This window comes from Trachinotus anak, unplaced genomic scaffold (assembly GCF_046630095.1).
Source record: "Trachinotus anak isolate AG129_WGS33_773 ecotype Australia unplaced genomic scaffold, CSIRO_AGI_Tana_v1 ptg000005l, whole genome shotgun sequence".
In the NCBI taxonomy this organism is placed as follows: domain Eukaryota; kingdom Metazoa; phylum Chordata; class Actinopteri; order Carangiformes; family Carangidae; genus Trachinotus; species Trachinotus anak.
The window spans coordinates 5,813,874-5,839,834 of NW_027273856.1; the positions used below are offsets into that span (position 1 = coordinate 5,813,874).

General features: G+C 42.5%; 3 protein-coding genes across 4 annotated transcripts; all 3 read left to right on the top strand.

The window, feature by feature from the left end:
- Positions 1 to 701: 701 nt before the first annotated feature.
- nectin4a (nectin cell adhesion molecule 4a) lies at positions 702 to 18,011 on the top strand. Its single transcript, XM_071478035.1, has 11 exons — positions 702 to 1,308; positions 5,280 to 5,471; positions 5,978 to 6,145; positions 6,727 to 7,005; positions 7,575 to 7,692; positions 12,602 to 12,756; positions 12,846 to 13,005; positions 13,291 to 13,366; positions 13,702 to 13,764; positions 15,154 to 15,345; positions 15,502 to 18,011. The coding sequence occupies exons 1-11, from the start codon at positions 1,254 to 1,256 to the stop codon at positions 15,892 to 15,894; spliced, it is 1,851 nt and encodes a 616-aa protein (XP_071334136.1). The 5' UTR covers positions 702 to 1,253; the 3' UTR covers positions 15,895 to 18,011.
- Positions 18,012 to 18,689: 678 nt separating this feature from the next.
- Positions 18,690 to 22,815, top strand: otub1b (OTU deubiquitinase, ubiquitin aldehyde binding 1b). Of its 2 annotated transcripts, none has more exons than XM_071478042.1 (7): positions 18,690 to 18,792; positions 20,228 to 20,289; positions 20,641 to 20,739; positions 20,891 to 21,009; positions 21,323 to 21,407; positions 21,777 to 21,971; positions 22,234 to 22,815. In XM_071478042.1, exons 1-7 carry the CDS (start codon positions 18,708 to 18,710, stop codon positions 22,429 to 22,431), a joined length of 843 nt encoding a protein of 280 aa, XP_071334143.1. In that variant the 5' UTR covers positions 18,690 to 18,707; the 3' UTR covers positions 22,432 to 22,815. The 2 variants fall into 2 exon arrangements, with proteins under 2 accessions (XP_071334143.1, XP_071334142.1); XM_071478041.1 differs by lacking the exon at positions 18,690 to 18,792 and adding an exon at positions 19,177 to 19,594 and having other exon boundaries at positions 22,234 to 22,673.
- Positions 22,816 to 23,457: 642 nt separating this feature from the next.
- On the top strand, positions 23,458 to 24,884 carry cskmt (citrate synthase lysine methyltransferase). The gene is made up of 2 exons (XM_071478043.1): positions 23,458 to 23,676; positions 24,150 to 24,884. Exons 1-2 carry the CDS (start codon positions 23,595 to 23,597, stop codon positions 24,830 to 24,832), a joined length of 765 nt encoding a protein of 254 aa, XP_071334144.1. The 5' UTR covers positions 23,458 to 23,594; the 3' UTR covers positions 24,833 to 24,884.
- Positions 24,885 to 25,961: the final 1,077 nt, after the last annotated feature.

The window sequence follows — 25,961 nt, forward strand, 5'->3', positions numbered from 1 at the left end:
TTTCTGAGTGATGCAGATAACTGTAAACAGCGATGGTCAGTCAGCGCTGACGTGAGCCAGACAAGAGGGTGAAATCCTGACAAAATGCTCCAGTATTCAGCAAGAACAAATGAATAAATAAGAAATTCAAGCAATTGTGCAGCATTTCCCAGACATTTTGTAGCTTGCTAGCTCAGTGAGTGAATGACCGCTTTGTATTGTGTTGTTGATAAAGTTAAAACAACAACAACAATAACAACAAGTTGGGCAGTGGGCCCAGCTGTGCTGTGTTGGGGGCATTGTTAAGGCAGTGTATAGTTGTGACATCACAAAGTTACAGAAGTCCTGACTACTTGTTTCAAGGCCCAGTACCCTATCTGAATCTATGTGCTGTGTGCATTTCTCTATGGATTGAGCATTTTGCTTCATCATCAAAAAAAGACATGAAAATCTCACTTCAAACAACATGGGGCCTTTAAATGTCTTGTTTAAACACTTGTATTTTTGAGGTTTCTTCCTGCTTATCTCCATACTTGAAAACAGCACACCAGTTTCTGCGCAGCTCACCCAGCCTCATATTTGTGATTATCCGTGTAAAATTAAAGGATTAATTTGTTTTTCTCCCATGGGAGGGGACACCTTTACTTTTGGCACGGGTCCGCCTGACGCAGTTGAAACGGGCTCTCCGTGCCTGCTTTTCGCCTGCCTCTCCTCTCCGCAGAGCAAGTAAAGACGAGAAAATAACTGTCACGCTGCCTCCACCAAACCGGAAAGGCGACTTTCAGCGCGGCTGTGCGCCCGTGTTTGTGGGCTGGTGTGTGCGCCTGAGAGAGAGAGAGAGAGAGGGAGAGAGAGACAGACAGACAGAGAGAGAGAGGGGTGGCGCGGGTAGGGCAAACAGGTGTATCCAAATCCAAACAGGTAAAGCTGCGCCTTTCTTTTTTTTTTTTTTTCTCTAAAGGGCAACATTATGGCGTGTGCTTAACAAACCAACCACATGATCAAAACTCAGAGGATTTACATTTTTCCACAAGGACTGAGTGAAGATTAATAAGCTTTTTATTTATTTTATTTTATTTTATTTTCTTGGCCCGGGACGGGACTTTGGAGAGGATCTGGTCCCAGGAAAAAGCCATCACCGAGGATGATCCGGCAGCTGGAGGCATGAGTCCGCCTCAGTGTCATTCAGGATTTTATTACCTGGACCGATGAGCTTCGCCCCAGCGCTGACATTGTCCCAGCTTGTGCTCGGTTAAGAGTAACCCCCGTGGAGAATGACATCTCTGCTGAACACACTCTCCCTGTGTCTCTTTGTCCTGCGGATCTTTGGTAAGAGGGCTTCACGTGCAGTCTGTCCACAGTGTCTGCGGTGTGTCTGTGTCTTTGTGTTGTCAGGTGTCAGGGATGATGCTGCCTCTGTACTGTGTAGTGGGCCTGCTCATGATATCACTACAACAGAGGTTTCTGAGGTTTGGGGGGGGGGGGTAATGAAAATGTTCGATGACAAGAAAGTGCTTCTGACATGACCTTTGACTTTCTTGTTTATCTGACCGATAACTGCCCCACTGTCTCTCATGCATGTCCGCAAACCCAGTTTTGTACAGGAGGGGTTAGTGGACAGCCTTTCTCAAGTCAGAGCAGTGCTGTTACAGAAAACACCTGAAGTGCTGTCTGACACTTCAGGAAAAACAGGTTGCTGTTGATCAGTCCTTCTCCTCCTGTCCGGACCCTCCTAGTGTGTGTGTGTGTGTATGTGTGTGTGTGTTTTGTTTAAGCCTATATATATGTGTGTATGTGATAAATGCTGTAGGTCTATGCATGTCAGCATCACAAACTCGTTCTACAATACACACTGTGCTGTATTCACCTGTTTCCTCTAAATAGTTGGGACTACTTATCAAAGTACCAATACAGTATTTTCACGATGTAAGACAGTGATAAAGAGTGAGGTATGAAAAAGCCTTTTAATTCCACACATGAAGGCAGCATTGGCCGAGTGTTATTCCAGTAATGCAGCGCAGGCAGATTCCACAGATTGACAAACACACTCATGTCGCTGGAAAAAAACACACACACCTGTCTTCAGAGTACACTCATCGGCTCTGATGGTAAATGTATGAATCACAACCTAACCGCTGACATATCTGAACAGATTCTCCCACATCAGGTACTGAATCGACACCTGTAAGAGCTGCTCAGTAATCCCTCTTTCTCACACACACGCACACGAGCCCAGGAGCTCTACCATCTGGAGTCTCTGCTTAGTACAACCTCTGGTGGGTGTTCAAGGACAAAACATTTCCAGGGCAATCAAATGTGGATTCACAGGACTGGTGCGACAGATGATGTATCGCTCTGACCTTTTACAACACGGTGTCAAAAAGCAACATGTTAGTGGCAGGCCTCCCAAAGGAAACTACTGCTTAGCCACAGTAGCAGCGGAGCTAGTCGGTCTGCTGGTTGATTTATCAACCCCTTCGGTCCAGACTGAAATTTCTCAACAGCTTTTGAATGGCTGGGACTTTTTGAACGGACTACGAGGTTCACATTTGAGCGAAATGTCTCAATAAGTATTGGGTGGATTGCCGTTAAAGTTTGGTTCAGACATTCAGGTTCCTCTCTGGATGAATTGTAATAACTCTGACAGTTACAACGCCATCATCTGGTCAACATTTCAATCCAAAAACACTGGTTTAAGACTAAATACATGCAAAACTCACAGCATTCATTCACCAGCCTCAGCATTACTTTGTGCTACTGAGTTAATGATAGCATGCAAACCCATAAACATTACTTATATACGTGTTTTCATTGTGAGCTTAGCTTAAAGCATGAATGTGTTTAAGTATACCCTCCCAGAGCTGCTAACATGGCTGGAGTCCTGTTTCACTATGTCCAATGCTTAGGACCAAATATCTTTAAAAATAAACCAATCCCATCATCCCCAGCTGTACCTCAGTGCTAATTAGCTAATGATAGCATGCTAACACTCTAAACTATGGTGAACATGGTAAACATCATACCCTCTGAACAACATGCTGATGTTAGCATTTAGCTCAATCACTCTTGTGCCTAAGCACACCCTCTCATAGCTTTAGTCTTTTTTTTTTTTGTCTTAATACTTAAGACCAAATATCTTTAAAACTCATAACAGTCCCATCAGCCTCAGCTGTACTTTGTGTTTAGTGCTAATAAGCTAATGTTAGCATGCTAACACTCTAAACTATGGCGAACATGGTAAACATCATACATTCTAAACAACATGCTGACGTTAGCATGTAGCTCTTGTGCCTAAGTGGTTTATTTTCTTTATCATTAATACGAAACATTGTTATTAACAGCCACTTAAAAATGGCTTGAACTGTATATTGACACTTACAAATACATGCAAATTACATTAACAAGTCAAAACTAGATGATAGTGAAACTGAAATGGTAAGCTCCTGTGAGCAATCAGTGAGCGATCAGTAAAAACATGTTCGAACTATTGTCTGCAGCACGGTGACTGTATTGTTTGTAATACCAAACTGCAGGGTAGTGATCAGAGATAAATACTTTTCCCCTCAGATGTCGTTTTAGAGGGGAATGAAACATGGTCACGCTGTGAATGGATATGTCATTAGTGTTTGGGAGTAATCCATTTCCTGAAGTTTATTTTGTTCCAGTCTAAGCAGGGTTATCACCAACAGGAATCAACCTCTCAAAGTAAATAAATCACCAGCAACACGAGCCCAAAACAAAGAGCAGCGATATAATAATGCACTGTTACCACATTTGTTTCTATTAGCATTACTTTCACGAAACTGAATTCAGTTTCAGTTAAGCACTGTGCCAAGAGAAATATCCTTTGGAAGCGAACTTGCAGGTTGCAGGAATCCACATGTCACACATGTGACTGTCTGTGTGTACTTTATGAGACAGCTGGAGGACAGGAGACGACAAGGTGACACATTGTAGTTTGTCTACATCAGACAAATGTGATCTGTAAACAGACAGAGGAAAAACATGCAAGCAATGGGTGTTTGTGCTTTACAGTGTCACAGTTCCACAGTGTGAGGCAGACAACGGGCTGCAGAGTGTGTATACACTTTATGATACAGGGTGTCCTGTTCTGTATGTTTCCTGTCTCTCTCTCGCTCCACACACAGGGGTAACTCAGTTTGCCTTTAAGCTCACCTCGAGCGACTAGTTCAGCGACATATTTCACTTGTCCTCACCTCTGGTAGACAACCTGTTTTCTCTCTCCTCCCTCATTTCTGTCTGCACTGTGTGGACTGTCCGACACCCACCTGTGTTCCTCTTTGCGTTCAGTTCAACCACAGAAATCTGAAGTGGTATTTTCATACATGGCGTCATATTCATTCTGTAAACAATAAACCTTTTTCCACTATGTGTAGATCACGCGAACATTATCAGTGAAACTTTGCATATTGCTTCCTGAGAGTTGATGAGCAGACTGACAACGCTCTCATGCTGCATGGTGAATGTGAGGCTACATATGGTTTAAGTAGCTTAAAATAAAGACTGGAAACTGCTACCCTGGCTCTCTGTGCTTGGCCAAAAAGTAGTCCAGCACCTATGAGCCACACAAACCACAACTTGGCTGTTTTACACTGTATAATTAGTGAGGTTTAGAGGTGCTGATAGGAGGATTTTATATTCAGACACAGCCAGGCTAGCCGTTTCACTGAATGAGTGAAGCTAAGCTAACTGTCTGTAGCTTCATATTTAATAAACAGGCAGGCATACAGACAGACACAGAGTGGTGTCAGTGTAATAATGTAAAACTTAACACGACAGCAAATAAGCTGCAGGCTACTTCTCAAAATGCTTAATTTGCAGTGGTTAGCCAGGGCCCACTGGTGGGCCGTGGAGGTATTGCAAGTGGGCCGACAAATCTTTTGCAAAATAGTACGATTTTTAAGGAAAAGATGTAATTATGAAGGTCTCATTCCTGCGGCACTTTGTAGACAAGTAGCTCATTGCTATAGATGAAACCAAGGATGTGTTATCATTTGAAGGTGAAGGTCAGCAAAGATAGATTAAAAAAGTCAAACCACATGCTTTTGTGATCTTAGCAACTTCCTCCTTGTCTTTTTGAGGGGATGTTGGCTGAAATGAAGTATGTAGTAAATGAGATGATTTCCTGATCTGTTGTTGCTCCTAGAGCTAGTGTAATAGGAAGTAACTACAGGTTTAGGTCACTTCACTGTAGATTGAAACATAATTCATCATCAAACCAATTAGCTGCATGATGGCTGAGTGGATGAACTTACCCACCTACCCCTCTCCTCTTTCAGTTACAGTGATACATGGAGAGTTTGTGGAGCGTCCTCCAAATGGTTCCATACGCTCCCTGGCAGAACAGGAGACTGTGCTGCCCTGCCGCTACAAGCCGAGCGACAGCAGTGTGGTCGTGGTGCAGGTCACTTGGTACAAGGGTGACGCTAAGGAGCAGATCATCACTGCACACCACACGAATGGACAGACAGGTCGGTTGTGGCGTTCTCAGCTCACACTTTACATTCACAGAAACACTAAAAGAGTGACTTCCCCTTCCCTCACAGTGACAAGTCGCTTTCTTTATCATAGCACTTGCTCCTATATGCTAAATCCAGTGAGCAACTTTTGCAGCTGATTTGTCAGATGTATGTAGGTTTTTTTTTTTGTAGCTTTAAGACAAGCACTGTGAAAAACACCCAGCGCCACTGTCTGCTTTATTTTTTCTTTGTTGTAATATGTGGTGATTTAATAAGTGAAGTTTAAACCCACTGTGAGTGTGAGATATGTCAGATAAGACTGTGAGCTAAATACCCAGAATGCAAGTGTAATCTCAAGCCCGAGTTCAGGCGTGTGTATGGAGCTGAAAGTGACAAAGGGAACCCTGAGGTCTGTTTTGAACTTACTGGACTTAATCTTTTGTGTCACATCCTTCCTCGCATGCTCCTTCAACTCTGTCCCTCCTCATCTCTCTCCCTCCTTCTTTCTCTGTCTGCAGCATTTGGGTCGTGGTCTCAACGTGTGCGCTTCAAAAGCAGCGAACCCACAGTGGATTCATCTCTGGTTATCATGAACACAGAGGTCTCGGATGAGGGGAAGTATCTCTGCCACATCAGCACCTTCCCCTCTGGCAACTTTGAGAGTGTTATGTCACTCATCGTATGGAGTGAGTCTCTCCCTAATGACTCTGCAGTGCAGTAGGCAAAGATCAGCTGAAGTTTGTCGGTGTTATCATTGGAGTGCTAATATGCTGTATGATGAAACCTGGTGTCATTCCAGCCACAACGGGAAGAGATATTACTGTCTGTGGGCTGTTTGTTACTTTGTCAAAGTTGCACAACTGAATGTGTATACTAAAGCATGATGAATTTTACTATGTGACTAATAATGTACTGACACATAATAATAACATACTTACTCATTGTCTTATTTGTCAGTAGTTTTTCATGCATTAGGTTCCCCTCACACCTTATAAGGCAATAAGCATTAATACAGGAAACAATATGATGAGTTTATATTATTGAGGAATTCATTACAATAATTCCTGCTTATATTGTATTCAATTCTCAACCTATTAAGCTTTTTTAGAGATATATTTTACTATGTTTTCAACATTTTTACATTATGATCCCACTCCACCAATTATTACCCTCATATATTTTTTAATTGGTTCCTTATTCTATTTGTATATCTTATTTAAATTAGACTAGTACTGTCGACTTATCATCTTCACTCTGATCCCTCCAGCTATTCCTATCTCCACCCTCGACCCTGTGATTCTGGTGGAGGGACAGTCCTACCGACAGGCCGCTTCCTGTCGCTCCATAGCCCGTCCGCCTCCCCGCCTCTCTTGGGACACCGACCTGGCTGGCCAGTCCACCAACCGCTCCTCCGACAATGGGGCCGTCTCCACGCAGTTCTCCCTGTACCCGCTGAGGGGCATGAATGGCAAGAAGCTGGACTGTCTGGTGTGGCATGAGACTTCACCCACCCCCCGCAGGCTCAGCAACTTCCTGGTAGTGCACTGTGAGTATTCATCGAAATTACACAGAGGTGGTGTTACACTTTAAAAATCTTTGAAGTGTTTGAATTGCTCCCCCTGGACAAATCCAAAATATGCAAAAAACAAGAACACAACTTAAAAGACTGTCTCAACATCAGTAACCCCTTCACAGCTTCACTTCTTGTTTTTTTCATCACTGTATCACTTCAAAGTAGGAAGAGACTCAACAAGGACTGGATCACTTCCACACTACACATTTTCCTCTGTATTGCTCATTTTGACTACATTTATCTCCCATATTAAATCCCCTTTCCCTCAAATTGTCACTGAAACTGCAAATGAAAAATGCACATTTCGCCTTGATGTCTTGTTTTTTTTCTTAAAACCACTCACATGATCGCTCTAGGATTACAGGATAATGTTGAGTACTGTGACTCTGAACTTTGGCTTTGTTACTATACTGTAGTTGTCCCTGATAACTAAAAACAACTAAAAACCTGGGTGTTCGGCCTTAACAGGAGGTGATAAATGCCTCCTTTTTCTGTCTCTTGCCTCAAGTGAACAAAGCTTGTAAATTTTTGTCCCCCCCCAGTCCCTCCACACGCAGAGGTGTCTGGGTACAGCGGAGACTGGTCCGTTGGTATGGAGAATGCTGCCCTGAGGTGTGTGAGTGGAGGAAACCCCAAACCACAGAGCTTCACCTGGATCAGGTACAGTAGGACCCGCCTCATTCTATGGCTGTCTGGTACTCGTGTGACTAACTGTCTGATGTGTCTGGTCACTGTTATTTTTTCTCATAACTTCCAGAGTGATTATTGCAATTACTTTGTCATGATTCCACAAGTTTTAATGGGGTGTTCAGTAAGTTTACACTGAGGTCATGCTCAGGGGCCAAAGTCACAAATTACAATTAGTTTTACTCAGTAATTTTTGCTGTAGTAAACTGTAACAGACTGAGAGGTTTTGGTTATTTTTCTTATTTTTCTTTAATGTGACAGTGTGCTTAAGACTTAAGAAGCATGGACCTCAAAACAATATTGACATACGCTTTAAATTCTCATGATCGCTTTAGGGTAATGACCTGATATTTTATTATGAACTCAATAAAATGACAGGTTCATATCAAGGCACTCTCAGAAGCATTTCAAAAACATTATGTGTTGAAGTCTCGTAATTTCACTTCCTCGGTAGAGCGATTGCCCAGTTGGCTCCAAATAAAAGCCGAAACCAGCAGGCATAGCTTGTCTGTGGTTTTCACACAGACCCAGTTTTTCCTGCTGAAGATATAAATCTTTAAAACTAGTCACAGGAAATTATACAATAATGTTGTTTCATAAAATTGCTGAGCACTGTAGTTTGAAGCAAATATCAGTCATCAAGTATAAATAGTGTATTGTTTGTGGACTATTATCAGCTGCACATTAATGCACATTTGGTGCACTATAGTATTTACAGCAGCTGGACGTATGTGTGCCTATACTAATTAAGGGACATGTCACCCAGTGAAACAGTGCGGCTCACTGATGAGTTTTTGGACAGTGGTGGAGCTGTATGAGAGAAATAAGATACTATATCACTATATCTTTGGAAACACACACACTTGTTAGAAAATTCATCCTGTACGCAGGAGTCGGAGCAACTTGGAGAGTCTGGAAAAACATGGTGGAAAATAAATGTTTAACCTTGCAAATTCACATAATAAATATCAGTTTTTTGCTAAAATTTAATTTGTAATATGGTATTACGTTGTAACATGTTGGTTAACACAGGAATAAAATACAGCACATCTTCTTTGTAGCATGCATGTTGTCGCCATTCTAACTTAAAAGCACATAAACGGAAGAATGACTTCCCAGCTTGGGAAGTAGGAACATCCTAGCAGCATGTGAATGCACCATTAGCAGCATACTTCTCAGCATACACTGAATTTTAGTTCAAAGGAGCTATTTGCAAGTTTTGCTATAGCTACATAACCAGTGTTAGCAGTTGTTTAGTTACTAATCTAGAAGAAACATTATGAGTTCAGCATCAACCTTAATTCTTTTACTCACCAAGAGCTGTCTCCAAAGGTGGAAAGCAACACCAATGTGGATGTAGCGCTATTCAGAAGGCGTATTATAACCTCTTGCCCTGCAAACACAATAATGGCTAAAGCTCTTGTCCAGTGACAATCACCATCACCTGCTCCTGGCAAGATACCACGTTTTGCAGCAAGGAAAAGTTACAAATAGCCCCTTTAAACTCTGTCTTTTCTTCAAAAAGTTACATAATGAACACTTTGACTTCTCTCAGAGGAGTTATTTCTCTGATTAAAATTGAAATGATGCTAATCACATTGAAGACTCCCATGCATCCTGATTTACCATCCTTTGATAGTATTCCACTGATAAACAGTTGGCAGCAGGAATGTGCAAGAAATGTAGCACTGCACCCACATATGGCAGTGAAGAAGAAGACCGCTAGCAAGTAAATATGGATGTAAAGAATACATGATTTAAAACATTTCAAATTTGGATGTGGAAGAAAATATACTCAAAATATTTGTTAGCCTTCAAGTATTCATACAGTGTGTCCAAGTGAGAAACTCTGACTGTAAATATTTGTTGAAAAGAAGACCTCACAGTTCACCTTCACTGTCTTTCATGTATCACATTTATTTCAAGTTCTCAGGTTATGTTAAGTCCTACATTATCACAGCTACCAGATTCTTTGCACAGAAGTATTCAGCAGTAGTCACTTTTAAGTGTAGCTTGGTCACTTGACTGAAAGAACCTTGTACAGTGTAGTGGGGGAGGATCTCCACCCTTTCCACATGACTTAACCAAACAAGCCCTGGCATTGCCACCTCCTGATTCTGCTGCCTCAGTGAAAACTGACAGAGTCAAATGTTGCGTGTGTCATTTAAAAAGCTGCGGCTTTAAACCTCCGTCAAAGGTTTCGCTCAGATGCCTGACTTCTTCTGCTTCAGTCATCTGGTGTCATCTTTACGGCCATTTCCTTTGAGATGTTCTCAGGGTGCGGCAAAGAGTTGGACCAGAAAAATGTGACACACGAAAAGCGGACTGGAAGAGGACTGGCTCTCAGAGAAGTGACAGTTAGGGCCCCTAGGGAAAGAGTCCTAACACAAAGATGGGGCACATGTCTTTAGAAATGTAAAGAAAAATTCAATTTAAACATCTGGTTTAGGTTCTTTTCATCTGAGTTTTTTTTTTTTTTTGCCGTACGATGATGTACATGTTACCTGCTGTTAGTCACAGGAACACACCTTGGGAAAGGAGGTTTTGTGAGTAAGGCTCACCAGACACACACCATGCAGACAAGCATACGCACTCATGAATGAGCATGTATACACACACACACACACACACACACACACACACACACACACAAAACCAAGACAGCACCCGAAATCTCTAGTTACAGTCGACCTCTCCTTACTCGTGCGCACACACACACACACACACACACGCGCGCGCGCGGCTCCAGCACTGGGTAAACCTGTTGGATTTGTCAATAAAAGGCGGCAGGTGAAGTAATCGCTGGTGTCACAGTGTCATGTTGCGGCTTGTGCCAAAAGCAGACAGATGAGACGGTTTCACACGAAGGAGGGGGGACGAGGGGGATGAGAGGAAAAAGGGAAAGGGGAGTAGAAAGGAGAGAGAGGGCGAACAAAATTAGGGGGGTGGGGGTGGGGGTGGGGGGGTAAGGTTGTTTGGTTGAGCCAAGTGGCGGCGAGAGGAGGAAGGGGAAGCAGAATTTGTGGATTGGTGTGAGATGTTGTCGTGGTGGTGTGTCTGCTGCTTATGTGAAAACAGACAGTTCCTCTTTCCTGCGAGCGATGAGGGCTCACTGACAAACAGTGTTACTATGCGCTGCGCACTACACGGACGCTCGCGTCAGCTCCGTGAATAGAGACCCAGGTTTGTTTCAGAGTGTGTGGTCATAGTGGCGGAAACACACCAGGTATTTCTGGTTGGAAATGCTCACAGTGAGAGGCAGACACTTAGAACACTTAGAACAGACACTTAGAACAGACACTGAGGCAACACCCCGGACAGTGTGGCTCATCGAAGTTTCTTGAGTCACATTGCCAGGAAATACAGTATATGGTTCCAAACAACTGTGTTACTGTTACACCTACTGATAAAAAGATAAATAAATGATACTTCTTTCTCTCTCAATTCAATTCAGTTCAGTTCAGTTCAGTTCAGCTCAGCTCAGTTCAGTTCAGTTCAGCTCAGCTCAGCTCAGCTCAGTTCAGTTCAATTCAATTCAATTCAATTCAATTCAATTCAATTCAATTCAATTCAATTCAATTCAATTCAGCTCAGCTCAGTTCAGTTCAGTTCAGCTCAGCTCAGCTCAGTTCAGTTCAGTTCAATTCAAAGGTGCTGTATTGGCACTGACAGTTTGGCAAAATACAATTTCCAAAAATACTAAATACAAAATGAGCAAGTGTCAGCTGGGATTGCCCCCCCTCCCCCAACCCAATATAGATCAATATATATGTTTACATAAATTACATATTTACAGTAAATTATTTGTGTGTGTGTGTGTGTGTGTGTGTGTGTAGGTCTAGAAGGTCATTCACTATCCCTCAGGTTGTGGCATGTTGATTCATGGTGTTGGTAAGATCTGCCCTGTCTCCTTCTCTGAGGAGTATTTTTAGTCTCGACCAGTGACTCAGGATGACCGGGCTTTTGCAGTCAGAGCCCCCAAACTGAGGAACAGTCTTCCTGTTCAGACAGGCAGCGTCGTTAGTGTCTTTTAAAGGTCCTCTGAAAATATTCTTTCATTGGAATTGTGTTTTATTTTCCCTCTATAGAGACAATGTCATTTTTGGGGGATCTGAATTGGTAATTAAAGTAAATGTTCCTTTTTTATTGAAGGATTTACATTTTATTTCTCTCTCTCTCTTAAAGGGTGATGTGTCTCATGTTTACAGTTAGTTTGAAATGTGAAGCAGAAATGGGTGGTGCATGATCAGTCATAGGCAACATGGCTGAACAAAAAGGAAGAGTGCACCATCTACACAAAATTCAACTTCATATGGGAATGTATGATTTTTTTTTTTTTTGAATGGAGGGTATTCTAAAATTCTAGGGTCTTTTGGGATTGAATATTATCTCCAGTATCTTACTTCAGTTATTCTGCATCATAACAGAAATCAAAACTACATCCAGGTAAAAGGTGTCAAGGTCAAAACATGTAAATTTAAAGTGACAGCGACGGCTCTCCAAAATAAAACAGAAATCAATAAAGATGGGCTAAAATATTCAGTAAACAGGAAGCTACGTGAAAATTATTTTTCCATGAACATATTCAAATTGCAGTACGCTATCCTTAAGTTCTTTGTGCACTTTTAGTGATTAACAGCTACAGATACATTGTGCATCTGAAGATGTTTAGTAATGAAGAACTCTCTACCGTTCTACTCCTTTTATTATGCTTCTCTTTTATCTGGTTTATTTTTTTTTATATCTCTATACAGCCTTGTTAAGAAAAGTGCTATATAAATGAAAGTTATTATAATAACCTGTATTATAAACCAAGAGGTCCATGTGTGGATCTAAATGCACTGTAAGGTGACTTTGTCTTGTGTTTCATTGTGTTTTGCAGAAAGGGTGGAGAGCTGCCAGAGGGTGTGATCCCCCACCCTAACGGAACACTAGCTTTTGGGCGACCCCTAAACCTGTCAGACGGAGGCACCTACCAGTGTGCGGCGAAGAATGAAGTGGGAGTGGCGAAGGCGGAGGTGGAGATACTCGTGACAGGTAGACGACAGCCCTGTCAACATGTCGGATCGAGCATACAGATGCACACGTCCATCCAATCCTGCCGTCCTCTCTCTCACCCTCTCCAGAACCTTCCGAGAAGCCGGACCCACCTGAAAACACGCTGATGCTCATCGTGCTGGTCGTGGCCGTCGGGCTGCTGGTGCTGATGCTCGTCATCGTCATCACAGTCACGTGCCACCACAAACGCAAGAACCTGAAACTGAAGAAGGAGCTGACTGAGACGAAGTGCGTGGACATAACATGATGTTTCATTAAGATGAGATCAGATGAGATGAAACTTTTAATACAGCAAGTCGGGGCTGTTTAAGCCTATTACAGCTGACAGCTACAACAGCAGTGTGTTAGGTAGAATTAGAGGAGTAAGATGTGTAAAATTCAGTTGATAGATGGCTGTGCGGGCGAGATGTGCAAAACAACAGCAGAGAAATGGAAACAAATGAAAGAAAATGTGAACTTTCTTCAATCATTTAAACATCTTTTTCCCACTTTTTGCTCTCTTGTTTCTCACAGGGAGGAGATAACCACTCTCTCCAGGCAAGCTTCTTTCAGGAGAATGAATTCTGTCAGCACAGATACCAGAGGAGCGGTACTATTACCGAATTATTCTTTTCAGTCTGCAGCATCGTCTTGTGCTTTCTCTTGTTTCTGCGCGACCTGATTCAGGCTGTGCGAGACACTGATCAGAAATCAGTTATTTATTCAAAGATTCCTCAGAAATTCTCCAGATTTCACTGTGATGAATACTTGATTCTGTGCTCTATGAACACGGCTGTCAGACAGTTGTGGGAATGAGGGAGTGGGTTTGGACTTTTTGAAAGGGGATGATGTTTTATGCACAGACTTTTTTTCTTTTTCTTTTGAGTTGGTCTTTATCTTGAGTCCCCACAGCTAAATTGTGCCGTGTGGTTCTTTGACTTGCAGACAGAGGAAAACATCCCCCTGAGGGTGGAGGGAACCCTGAGGACCAGCCTGTCCTCCCTCGGGGTCAGTCTACATATCTATATAACTCTGCATGCAGGGCCGGGGCCCGGGTCTGAGGCTTTACTGTGCAGATGACAGATTCAGTTCTGAAACTGAATGTAGAGCATCTCAGACACTGAATATGACAATAACATTACGTTGCTGAAGACCTCTGGGTGATATTTAGTCTCCATCCCATTGGATCGTTAAATCCTCCATAGTCTCTAATGTTTCTATGGTTCATCTGTGGTGGCATGTAGGAACGCTGACCACAGGGTTATTCCAGTTCACTGATTTAATCTTATATGTGCAGTTGTTAGTCTTTTATATCCACATTTAGACATTTTCATAAACATTTTGAAGTTAAACCAAATTTATTCTAGTATTGTTCCACCAGGATTGTAGCGAGACATTTTTATTTTATTATTTTTATTTTGGGATTTTACAGGCTCATAATTTCCTAATAATTTTCTACTGAGGTGTCCTGGAATTAACTATGTAATTTGTTATTAAATATAAGACAGATGGGCTTCACTTAAACCCAAGTAAATATTCACTCATCGTTGGTTTATTATATTTATTTATATTAAAATAAGAAGGAAACTATAATGACTATGATGACAACCACAGACGAAAAATAAACGAAAGATAAGGCTAACATACTGAGATGAGGACAAGAAAAACAAAAAAACCCCAACATTACTGTGACGCATAGAATGGTTAAAAAGTTCACAGCATTGCTTCCAAACAATTATACTTAATGTAATCGTTTACTGTTAGTTTTATGAGCTGGAAACGTCTGATATGTAAGAATGGCACTGCCCCCATTCAAGTGATACTCCAATAAATCTGCCATAAGGGTCAATTTTCATTTAACGGAGATAATTAAAAAAAAAAAAACAAAGGAAGAAAATGCTTAAAGCAACAATTCAACTTCTTGGAAATACTCCTATTTGCTTTTTTGCTGAGAATCACATGAGAAGATAGATACCACAGAGTTAATGCATCCGGCCAACAAAGAGTCCAGCTCTAAAACTGTAACATGTTGTTGTTACACTTCTGCTTTTTTTTTTTTTTTTTTTTTACCAGATATAACATGTTCATTTGTGAGCTTAAGAGGTGCTGAAAGGCAGATTTTGCTACCTTCAGCTAAATGTTTCCCCTTGTTTCCTGTCCTTATGCTAAGCTAACAGGCAGCTATTGTGTGTCCCAACATTTTTGTGCATTGTTAGCATTGTCAGCGTTGTGGTGCTCCAGATTTGGAACATACGGTGAAATCTTTTCCAGTGAAAATGAAATGTAAAAAAAAGATCATTCCCACTGATATCATGGCTCATATCGCAATATCTGGCAAAATAATTGCACCAGTTTCTCTGTGAAGACTGATCAGTGTGTCCTTTTCTGCGCTGACAGGAGCAGGCTCACTGCCGCGACAGCCGATCTACTATCTCAGGTGGGCGGGGAGGAGGAGGGGGAGCTGTTGACTACCTAGGCAGACCAGTCCTGCACAACAACTCACGGAGGGGGAGAGAAAGGCTTCTGGATAGAGACGAGGAGAACCGCCTCAGAGTGGAGACGTATGTGAGAAACAGCAACATGTCTTTGGTAAGTGTGTCTTTGTGCGTGTGCATTTCTGGGCATGTTGACACCTGATTTCACCCAAATGCGGAATGCATCTCACCCCAGCTTATTAACCTCTGCGTATTTATCTGATGATGATGATGTAGTTACTCAGTGTGCGTCTGCTCTGTGTCTTTGCAGCAGGAAACCCGTTTCCACCCTCCTCTCACGCCATCGTCCTTCCCCGTGGTACAGTCCACTGAGATTGTGAGACAGCTGAATGGCAGCGCCTCTATCACAACAGACGGCGGCTCGCGGCCGGGAAGCGTCGCCAAAAATCACCAGCCCCCCCCTATGAGCTGCAACTACCCACCAGTGACAGATGATGAGGACGAAGTGGATGAAGGTTTGGGGGGCCCTGCCAGCCAGGAGCATCCTGATGACCAATACAGCGAGACCAACAGCTCCCAGGTGTCCGAGGCTCACAGCACACGCTATCAGCAGACTAATGGCACGTTTAGGCCCAAACTCCGACCGAGCCCCACCACGATCAGTCCCCACGCCTCCCTGATCCACAAGGCTCAGATAGTTTAGCAGGACAGATAACACGTGAGGCCACAGAACTGACTAGCTCTGGACCTGGAGGTGGTTCAAAACTCAGAAAACCGGTTTGTGGTCAGATATGAAAAATCTGCACCCTGACTACAATGCTGCATCTTCTCTATTGTGTGGAAAAACGGTGCGAGACACTAACGTCCTTCATGGAGAAATCTACATCTGCTGCACATTTCTGGACCCCTCCCCCCTCCCCCCCGATTACAGACACAATCAAAGACAAGGTCACAATATTTCCAGTGCAGCTACTACAGCTGTAATTGCAGACAGTGTCTTTCACAACACGGTATCTGTCGCTCTATCCAGCTGTCAGTAACAGGTCAATGCAACTGACGTGCCATGTCAGTGACACGTCGCAAACACTAATAGATGTGTGAAGTATGAAATCAGGAAGTGCAGGTGAAGGCTGTGGGAAAGTTGCTACATCAGAGAAGTAGATTGCAACACCTGTGAGATGAGGGTGGATTTTTCTTTTGCTTCACTGGCATTCAGTATCTGTGCCTGTGCTAAGTTCCCTTGCACAACATGACTCGGGATCTGATCTAAACCATGGGGCTGTTTCTCTCCTGCCACACCTGCAACATGCATACCTCCACACTGCCTTACTGCTCTCGTGCCTTCGCCTTAAGCACAGAGACAGTTTGGACCAGATAAAGACTTCAGACAACTAAAGCATAACTAATATGTCCTCTGTAGGGATTTATAAATCAGCACAAATATACAAATAATTGCTTTCTTTAAAAAAAAAACCATTTGTTTATGATACTTAAATTCAAGACATTAACAGTAAACAGTAAATTAACATATCAACACCTTCAGTATATATCCTCTTCCCAGATACATGCTTGTGTTTCTTCTGGCCTTGGTTTCATGGCCCAAGTCAGGCCCATATATGGCATGATAGTTAGATGCTATTTCCACATCTGGGCCAACTCAGGCGCACACACAGAAAATCTGTGACGGGGGATAACAGCCAGAATCCACCCAGAGGTGGAAGTATATGGGCCAGACTCGGGCCGTGGAACCGAGGTGTATACTGGGCCAGAAGTTTCATTTTGCCATCTGGGATTTTTCCCACATGTTCCCCCGTTGCTTACCAGCCTCACATCTGCAACTGCATTCACACACATACGCATCAAGTAGGTACAAAAGTAGCAAATCTAACCTGCTGCTGTGTTGCTAAGATAAAAACTGAAACACCGTTTTACATATTAAATATGTACACACACACACAAAATTGTACCTTCATGAAAACTGGAAAAGCCACCAAATACTTGTAAAATACATTTTAATTACTGTTTTTTTTTTACATGCCACTGTATTGCCTGAAATGGCAATAATCTGGACTCACCAGCGACAATGGAGGCAAAATAGTCAGTAAGCCATTACAACTGTGGACAGACTGGATCTGTGTAAAGTTTCCTCTGCCTGCTGCAGTTTTTCGACATCTGAGACAGGACGATGCCTCTCTGGGTGGAATTTGACATGAACTGTAACAGATTTTAATCTGTGGACTACTTGTTTTATTTTCTGTGTAAATATGTTCTGAATATTGTCAGGTTCTGTTACAGCCCTGATATGGGAAGCAATGTGCCAAAGGGAAAATATGAAAAAAAAAAAAAAAAAAAAAAATCACTTTTGCTTTTGTAGCAAATATGAAGTATTATTTTATTATGTATTGTTACTTTCTGTAAATACAGCTTTATCCAAGATGAATGTCAAAATCTGAAGCGTTGGGTTAAATGTCTGCTGGCACAGTTTGTGGCAAAATGTTATCTGGTAAGACCCAACAGGTTAGAGAGGCAGACAAATGGTATTATGTTCTGTGTATTTGTTGCAGACAGCGCCCCCTGATGTGTACTGCTGGAAAGTGCAGGGACTTGAATGAACCTAAAAACTGCAAAACTGCTGAACTTTGAGAGACTCTGCATTCCACTGTGACTGGAAAATGATCTTCTCGGTGACATGCCTGGATTTTTGTTTATTTTGAGGGCTACATGTGGGTATCAACTTGTACTGATGGTTTGAAATAAATGTGCATGTTTTTTTTTTTTTTCTAAAAATGGGCCTACACTAACACTCATATACAAACATCGGCTTATGGATAAATCCTGTTTTCTTGAGGGGGGGTTTACACTGATTCTTACTTCTTCTTCTTGTTTGCTCAGTAATTTAATCTTATGGATATTTTTGTAGAGGATAATTTAAAATATCAGATGTCATATTTGGCCCTAGTGGTAAAACCCTCTATGGATGGTCCTTATTTACCACCCATTCCTCACCTTTAGGTGCATAATCAGTGCAATGTATCCTGTTGCCTTACAGGGAAGCTGGAGTACTACTCCCCCCTAGTGTGCACTGTATCAATTAGTTTGTGGTATTTTTATTAAACATAAATTCATTCAAATATAAGCACTGTGTAGGCATCAACTACAAAGTAATATAATATAGTAATATAATTATTGTTTACATTGTGCTTTAGTGTTTTACCAAACGAACCATACCCAAACAAATGGGTTGGTTGCCCACTTTGCCTGGTTGGCATCCCAGCTGTGGCCCTCAGCCCAGGGACCTCCTGTGAAAACGAGGGGCCACTTGTATGCAACAGTTCAGGTATTTCACCCACAGGTCAATGTACAGTCTATGGCCTATACATCTGTTTACAGGGTCCCTGAAATACCATTGTTGTTTTGTTTGTTTTTTAAAGTCACATAAATAAATAAATAAATAGATAGATAAATAAATAAATAAATACACTTTACTCTTTGCCACCGCCCGGAAGTGTGTAATGAATGAGGTCATGCAGAAGGAGGAAACAGATCTCGACAGCTAAGATGGCGGAGGAGCAGCAGGAATCATCACAGGGAGAGATGGAGGGTGAGAGAAACAGTCACGGCGCAAAATATCCGACAAACAGCGCGGTCATTTCCCGCGGTAGTGCAGCTCGTACCCACACGGGTGTCCGCCCGGTGTCTGAGCCGCTGGCCTGCCCGGGATAAAGTGTGCTGACATGCAGCGATGCTGGGGCAGGCAGAGAGGCCAGGGCTTGTTGGCTAACGTTAGCTAGCTGCCATTGCTACACAAAGAAAAAAAGCCCTGTTTAGTCACTCACACGGCGACAGCAAATGACAGTCCCAGAGTTTTTCACCTCAGGAAATGTTGAATGTGCAGGCTTGACGTTAAAGCCGGGACAGCCCGTTTTTGTCCGCGAAAAAAACGACGTTATTCACCGTGACTCGAATTTGTTTTGTTTTCGCACAGGTCGAGCTAGCCAAGTTTAGCTGAGCGACGGTAGCCGGTGTTGTGGATTAACTTGTTTTCATGCAAACTGCTGACTGCGGGCTGGACGCGTCCGCGGCCGCTTGTGGTGCCCGCAGATGTGGAGCACGGGAAGAGAAAGTAGAGCTGCTTTTTATTGTCGTCTTCGTTTTCTTAATATTTAAAACGGCTCATTTTTATGGACCCGAGTGCAGTGATTTCACCCACTCGCCTGTCCCATTTGATGTCGGGAGGACACATAAACAAAAGAACATGAACGTACATAAATTAGACGCCGTCGCTGAGAGGACTAACCGCGAAACGACTTCTGTGGGAGCTGCATCGTTTCTGCACAAGTTGTTCCTCCGCCTGGTTTCAATAACAGACGCAACACACAGGCAGATGTACCAGTGCATGCAAGGTACACTCACTATAGCTCCTGGGGACCTCCTTCACTAACAAGCGACCAAGAGCAATTACAGAGAGAGGAGTTAATGACCGAGATGAATCGACTTATTTCCAGTCTGTGTGAAACTGCGGCTTGTTTCTAATGTTCGTGGTCAAGACGCATTGCAGGTGCATTGTGCTTGGATAGTATTACGAGACTGTGTAGGTTGCATAGGTGCAAATAACACCTGCATACACACACTGTATAGGAACTATAGTGCCCTGTGCAGGAATTTCCTGTAAAAATTGTTCCCTGGTAGCAAAGCAGGTTAGTTTTTGTGCACATACACCCCTAACTTTATTCAGCTGAAATACTCAATTACCAATGATATCCTTTAAGTGTCATATCCTGCTGTTTGCCGCCACATGTTCTTTAAATCTGCAGCACCGACCTTCGTACTGCAACACTATAGCAAATGGCTCTACTCACTCACTTCACTAGAACCGTGTGTGGTTCTACTTAAAGACGAAAGCTGGGACCCGAGCAGTTTTTGATTCCTTATAAACACTGACCTTGTACCACCTCTGCCATCCTGCCGGCCTGTCGATCTCCCTTTTAAACATCTGTTCCTTAAGCTTAATGAATTTGTTACCGTTTCTCTTACAGGAGTGAACTGCCTCGCGTATGATGAGGCCATAATTGCCCAACAGGACAGAATTCAGCAAGAGGTGAGAAATTCCTATTTCTTAACAACGGTTGTTGAAAAAGATAAGATTCCACTCATTGTTTAATACAGTTAAACATCCATAAAAGTCAGCTGATGTGTGGACATATGCAGGGGGACAGCACCAAATAAGAAGCATTAATAACCATGAAACTTGTCTGCACAGTTATAACCTAATTGTAAAATGAGGTGTTGAGTGTAAGTTGAATACACAACTGTTTTTTTTCCCGTTGGTCAGAATCAAAACCATCAATACTATGAGCACAGCCCACAGCTGGTTAGGACAGAGTCACTAATGAGTTAAGTTGTTTACAGTGCATGTATTAATTTATATTTTCTGTGTGTTGGTATCTAGATAGCCAACAGTAACCCCTTAGTGTCGGACAGACAGGACCTGTCGGTGCTGCAGAGAGAGTATGCTGAGGAAGACACAGTTTATCAGCTCAAGATCAAGGTCAGTGAAAGCACCAAATCACTCTCATCACCCTCAGATTCCTGCACCCACATCATGATGCGTTTCCTCTATAGTTGAGGGCATTTGGGTTTTATTTTCTTTTTTTTTCTTTTTTTAACATTATGGTATAATTCCTTTTGATTTGTTGCAGGACCTATACAAAAAATACTCGTACATTCGTAAGACGCGACCAGATGGGAACTGTTTCTACAGAGCTTTTGGTTTCGCACATCTCGAGTCCCTGCTAGATGACAGCAAAGAACTTCAGAAGTGAGTGTCACAGTGGTTACTGGTTGGCTTCTGAATGCTGTTGGTCTCTAGACTGAAATTCACACCTCTGTCATCTTGGCGCGGCACAGTTTCGTCCTCTCGTGGATGCACTGGGTGCCATGTAGAATATATTTGGATGAACAATGTCTTATGTATACAGTCAGTTTTTCTGCTGTGGTTAAAAAAAAAAAGTCTGTGCTTTGTGCTCCTTTGTCAGTTTGTCCTGAACTATTTTCTGAAAAATTTACAATCTAATTACCACAATGGAAGATTACTGAATACATGTGTTTTTTTTTTTTTTTTGTCTCTTGAGGTTCAAAGCAGTTGCAGCTAAAAGTAAACTGGACCTGGTTAATGAAGGCTTCACTGAGTTCACCATTGAAGACTTCCACAACACTGTGAGTTTCCTGCACAAGAAAAAAATCATTCATTGTTTAGTGCAAACTTAAATCCATTATTCTGAGTTTGCTACTAAAGTAGTAGATTATTATTTTGAAAGTGAACAGTTTATATGATGAGGCTTTTTGCAATGCTGCTGTTTCATGGTTGTAAAGTTACAGTATGTCCTGCATCCTTTTGGATACAGTGTGTGATGCTGTTTGAATTATGTTAGCAGAGTTAACTGTAAGTTTGACCATTCCTCTGCCACGTCTGAATGGTTGTCTGCCAAGTAAGCATAAACTGGTTTTTGGCCAGTTGGATAGTAAGCTGGCAGGCTGCACTCACCCATATCAGTCTGATGATGTATATAATGTCTTTCCTCCAAGTTCATGGACCTGATCGAACTGTGTGAGAAACAGCCGAGCCTGCAGGAGCTGCTGAGCTCCTTCAATGACCAGAACGTGTCGGACTATGTGGTCGTGTACCTGCGGCTGCTCACCTCAGGCTACCTGCAGCGAGAGCATGGCTTCTTCCAGCATTTCATAGAGGGAGGACGCTCTGTCAAGGAGTTCTGTCAGCAGGTGGGTTTTATCATTTTCACTTTAAAGAGCTTAAAAGTAACTTCTAGTCCCTGAAAAGGAAAATCTGGGTCTTATAACCGTCTGTGGGATAGCTTATTGAATAGAAAAGATTGGTTTGAAGTCCATATACAAATGTATCAAGTACACACAGTCTACCATTCTCGGCTAAACAAGGATGGAAAAGTGTATAATCACAGCGCTCAACTGTTAATGTTTTACAGCGAAAACCAACTCACATGCTTTATTGTTTTTCTTTTCCAAGGAGGTAGAGCCAATGTCTAAAGAAAGTGACCACATTCACATCATCGCCTTAGCCCAGGCCCTGAACGTATCCATCCTGGTGGAGTACATGGATAGAGGAGAGGGAGGAACAGTCAATCACCACGTCTTCCCCGAAGGCGGAGACCCACGCATCTTCCTCCTCTATAGACCTGGCCATTATGACATCTTATACAAATAACACTCCTGGCCGCAGCCCACCTCATCCTCCTCCTGCCGTACGCTACAGCAGTTGGTTAAAAGAAATAACTTCAGCAGCCACGTTGATGAAGCATACATCTGTGTATGAGATTACACTCATGTATTTGAAAAGAATAAAATTTAAATCACATTACATGCCTCCCTTACCCCTTTTGCCCCAAACTCCCAAGTTTTCCCCCAGTCATCACAAAATGGTTAATTAAAAAAAAATCTTTGGAAAAATAGAAGTGACTCCAGGCATTTAGAGTTGTACAGGTTTTTTTTTCTTTTGTGGTTGTAAATGTTATCTACTTGCTTTATGTTGGTTTCTTTTCCTTTGTTACACTGCGTTTCATTGAGTTTTATTAAAGGGATTTACATCTTATTCCTTGTGTCATGTTTGTTTTGGTCATGTTGAATTTCGGGCTGAGTATTTATATTGTCAATGCTTGTTTTGTTTTGTTTTTAATTGAGAAAAAGTGGAAATTTTCAATTTCTCTGAATCATCAATGACATCTTCAAAAAGCTATTTTATTCTAAAAGGATTTACAGTGGTATATAAATGCAGAAAATTGTCACATCTAGGAAGCTGAAACCAGCAACTGTTATCCATTTTTGCTTGGCTTGACTTAAAACTATTATAACAGTTATTAATATTCTGTTAATTGTTCAATCAATCGACTAATCAAAACATGCAGGTTCTTCACAGTGTAGCTGCATTAAAGCCTCAGAGAATCAAATAAATAAAAACTTTAAGCGCAAAGCTATAAGTCCTTTATTATAATATGAAATCCTGACTGAGACCAGCTTCGTGGATCCATTAGTCACGTTACCAGAGAGGACACACGCCTGAAAAGCTTCACTTGCGTGGGAATCACTCAGCGGAAGCACTCACTCTGATGCAGTTTAAATAACAAACATACTGCAGCAGTTTCACAACCTTCTCTGCTGAGTTCAGACTGCAGCTGCACTGTGTTGACACCTGCCCCCGCACATGCGCAGTTGCGCCTTATGCCGCATAATGTGATCAAAGATCGTCGACTACAACAGCAGACGCTATCTCGCTTTGGTGGTGGCTTTTTTTTTGTGGTACCAGGAAATATGAGCAGAGTGAGCCCTCCTTCCTATGACACTAGTGAAGACAAGCGGAGTCCTTGAGGGAAAATGTATCTGCTCTCAAAATCCTTCGCGGTGTTAAGCAGGCGGAGAGTTGCAGCCTGTTTACGGCACCACTCTTCTCTCACAAGTACGTGTGCACCGGGGGTCGCTGCCTCATTTAAGCTAGCTGCGTTGACTAAAGTGTTTCTGTGTCAGGTAACACACAGCACCGCAGCTAACTAAGCTAGCTAGGAGCTAACGTGGGTTAGCTCCATGTAAATGAGTCCATACCTTGAAGTGACCTTTAAAGAAATGAATGTTTTATTTATTTTTAACTGCAGGTCTGTGCAAGTCCATTCAGGGGTTAAAGTGTGTAGCTTTTGTTTGTTTCCATGAGCAGTAAGATTCATTAGCAAACCTGAAATCACAATAAAGTCACATCAGAGAATATTTGATGGACCTTAGAAAAGTTTTTTTTAATTTTGTGTCATTCTGGAAATTCTTCTTCTTTTTTTTTAATAAACAAGGACACATTCACCTGTCAGATTAAAGTCCCTCAGTGTGGTTCTATCTGCGTTGACTAAATCTGATTAGATAATAAAGTCTGTCTGTGTTTCCCAGCTGAACTGATAGAGAACATGGATAAGAAAGCGACCTGGGACCGTTTCTACACTGAGAGCAGCAGCAGCGCTCCCACCTTCAAAAACTTTGAGTGGTTCTTCGGCTTTGATTCTGTTCGGGACTTCATTATGCCCCTCTTGCAGACTAAGTCTCATCCAGATGCCATCCTCCAGGTTCTGGACATGGGCTGTGGCACCTCAGCTCTGGGGCCTTCCATTTACAGACATTCTCCTGTTCCCGTCAGGGTCACTTGTGCTGACATTTCCCCCATAGCTGTGCGACTAATGCAGGAACACGTTCAAGCAAAAGCCATTCAACCTCACAACGTTTCTTCTCAGCTCGAGTTTGTGGAGCTGGACTGCACACATCTTCACAGGCACTATGGTCCTAGCAGTGTGGACCTGATAGTTGACAAGGGCACCACAGACGCCTTGTTGAGGTCCAAGGAAGGGAAAGGAAAGGCCGGCCTGGTGCTGAAGCAGTGTTTGAAGGTGTTGCGGAGCTCAGGGTCTCTGCTGCAGTTCTCCGATGAGGACCCTGATGCCAGGCTGCTGTGGCTGGAGACTGAAGCTCAGGAGCCGGGGGTGATGGCAGCAGATGTTGGGGTGCAGGAGGTTGGGGAATTAAGGGGAGTGTCTTACTACTGCTACCAAGTGACTCCTCGCTGTATTGTGCAGCAGTAACTTTCTATGTGTGAATGGTCATAATGTGATATGAATAAATTATTGAAAATCATGTGCCAACTCCAAGACAAAACAAATTGTGTGTGTATGTATGGTGTAATGCATGTAAATGTTTATAAAAGGTTCACTCATTCTCAAGGCACACATACATGTGGAGTTGGAAGTGCAGTCCCCCTCATTCCTTGTTATCTACTGCCATCTAGTGGCCGGCAGATTGTCCCACCCAGCATGTCTCAGTGTAGAACACATGCTTTTCTTGTGTGAGGTAGTTCACCACTGTGCACTTGCCTCTTATTATGATATTTAAGGAAGCTTAGAGAGTTCAGCCGACTGCAAATTACAAAAACACAAGCAAATAGACCCGAAAAAAGATGCGTAAAAGGAAAACAGCAGCACTTTCACAAGACGTAGAGCATGTCGTTTGAGTTATACGCAACAATAGGGGAGCACGGGAAGCAATTTTGTTGTCGATCACTTGACAAACTGTGTTGGAAATTAAGCTGATAACCATTATGGATGCATGGTTGAGATATTAACTGCACCTACAGTTAGGCGTTTACTTATTAAATATGTATCATGGTAGCTGCCAGAGCTGACAGATAACCTAGGTTGTATGTGGTTAAAAAAAAAGTTATGCAATGCAAGGACGTGTGTTCCATAAAAATTCACCTCAAACAGTAATTTTACTGGTTTCTAGCACAGTGCTTTTCTTTAACATCCATGTATAAACTGTTACCAGTGTTGGGGAGCAGTGACCTACATGTAATTGAACTAGTTTAACTGCATTTTGCAGTAACTTGATGGTAGTTCAACTACATTGATATGTGCATAGTGACTCAATTAAATAATTTTTTGCCATTTCTGTGTAGTTACCTACTGAAACTACAGACAGTTTTTGGCAATAAAAGGAAAGGAATTAATAGCCCTGACCACTGTGAAGACATGTCGAGGCTAAGCAGTCCACACCATCACATGCTTGACCTGTGTGTAGTGCATTTCTCTCAGGCTCAGCAAGTCTCTGTGGGTCAAGGATCCCTCTGACATCAGTGGCCTGGTCGGTCTACTGAACGCTGTCTCCCTGCTGTTTAAGATTTCGTCAGGCAGCTGGGGGTCCTTTCATTGCTCTCTG

What these genes read in the sequence shown, in the direction of transcription:
- otub1b (XM_071478041.1), top strand. Translation starts at nt 19,237, where the DNA reads ATGCAAACTGCTGACTGCGGGCTGGACGCGTCCGCGGCCGCTTGTGGT. An exon ending in TTTATCAGCTCAAGATCAAG is followed by an intron (nt 20,740 to 20,890) that starts GTCAGTGAAAGC and finishes GATTTGTTGCAG; the next exon opens with GACCTATACAAAAAATACTC. An exon ending in TCAAGGAGTTCTGTCAGCAG is followed by an intron (nt 21,972 to 22,233) that starts GTGGGTTTTATC and finishes TTCTTTTCCAAG; the next exon opens with GAGGTAGAGCCAATGTCTAA.
- cskmt (XM_071478043.1), top strand. Translation starts at nt 23,595, where the DNA reads ATGTATCTGCTCTCAAAATCCTTCGCGGTGTTAAGCAGGCGGAGAGTT. An exon ending in GCACCACTCTTCTCTCACAA is followed by an intron (nt 23,677 to 24,149) that starts GTACGTGTGCAC and finishes TGTGTTTCCCAG; the next exon opens with CTGAACTGATAGAGAACATG.
- nectin4a (XM_071478035.1), top strand. Translation starts at nt 1,254, where the DNA reads ATGACATCTCTGCTGAACACACTCTCCCTGTGTCTCTTTGTCCTGCGG. An exon ending in AAGGAGCTGACTGAGACGAA is followed by an intron (nt 13,006 to 13,290) that starts GTGCGTGGACAT and finishes TGTTTCTCACAG; the next exon opens with GGAGGAGATAACCACTCTCT. An exon ending in GAAACAGCAACATGTCTTTG is followed by an intron (nt 15,346 to 15,501) that starts GTAAGTGTGTCT and finishes GTGTCTTTGCAG; the next exon opens with CAGGAAACCCGTTTCCACCC.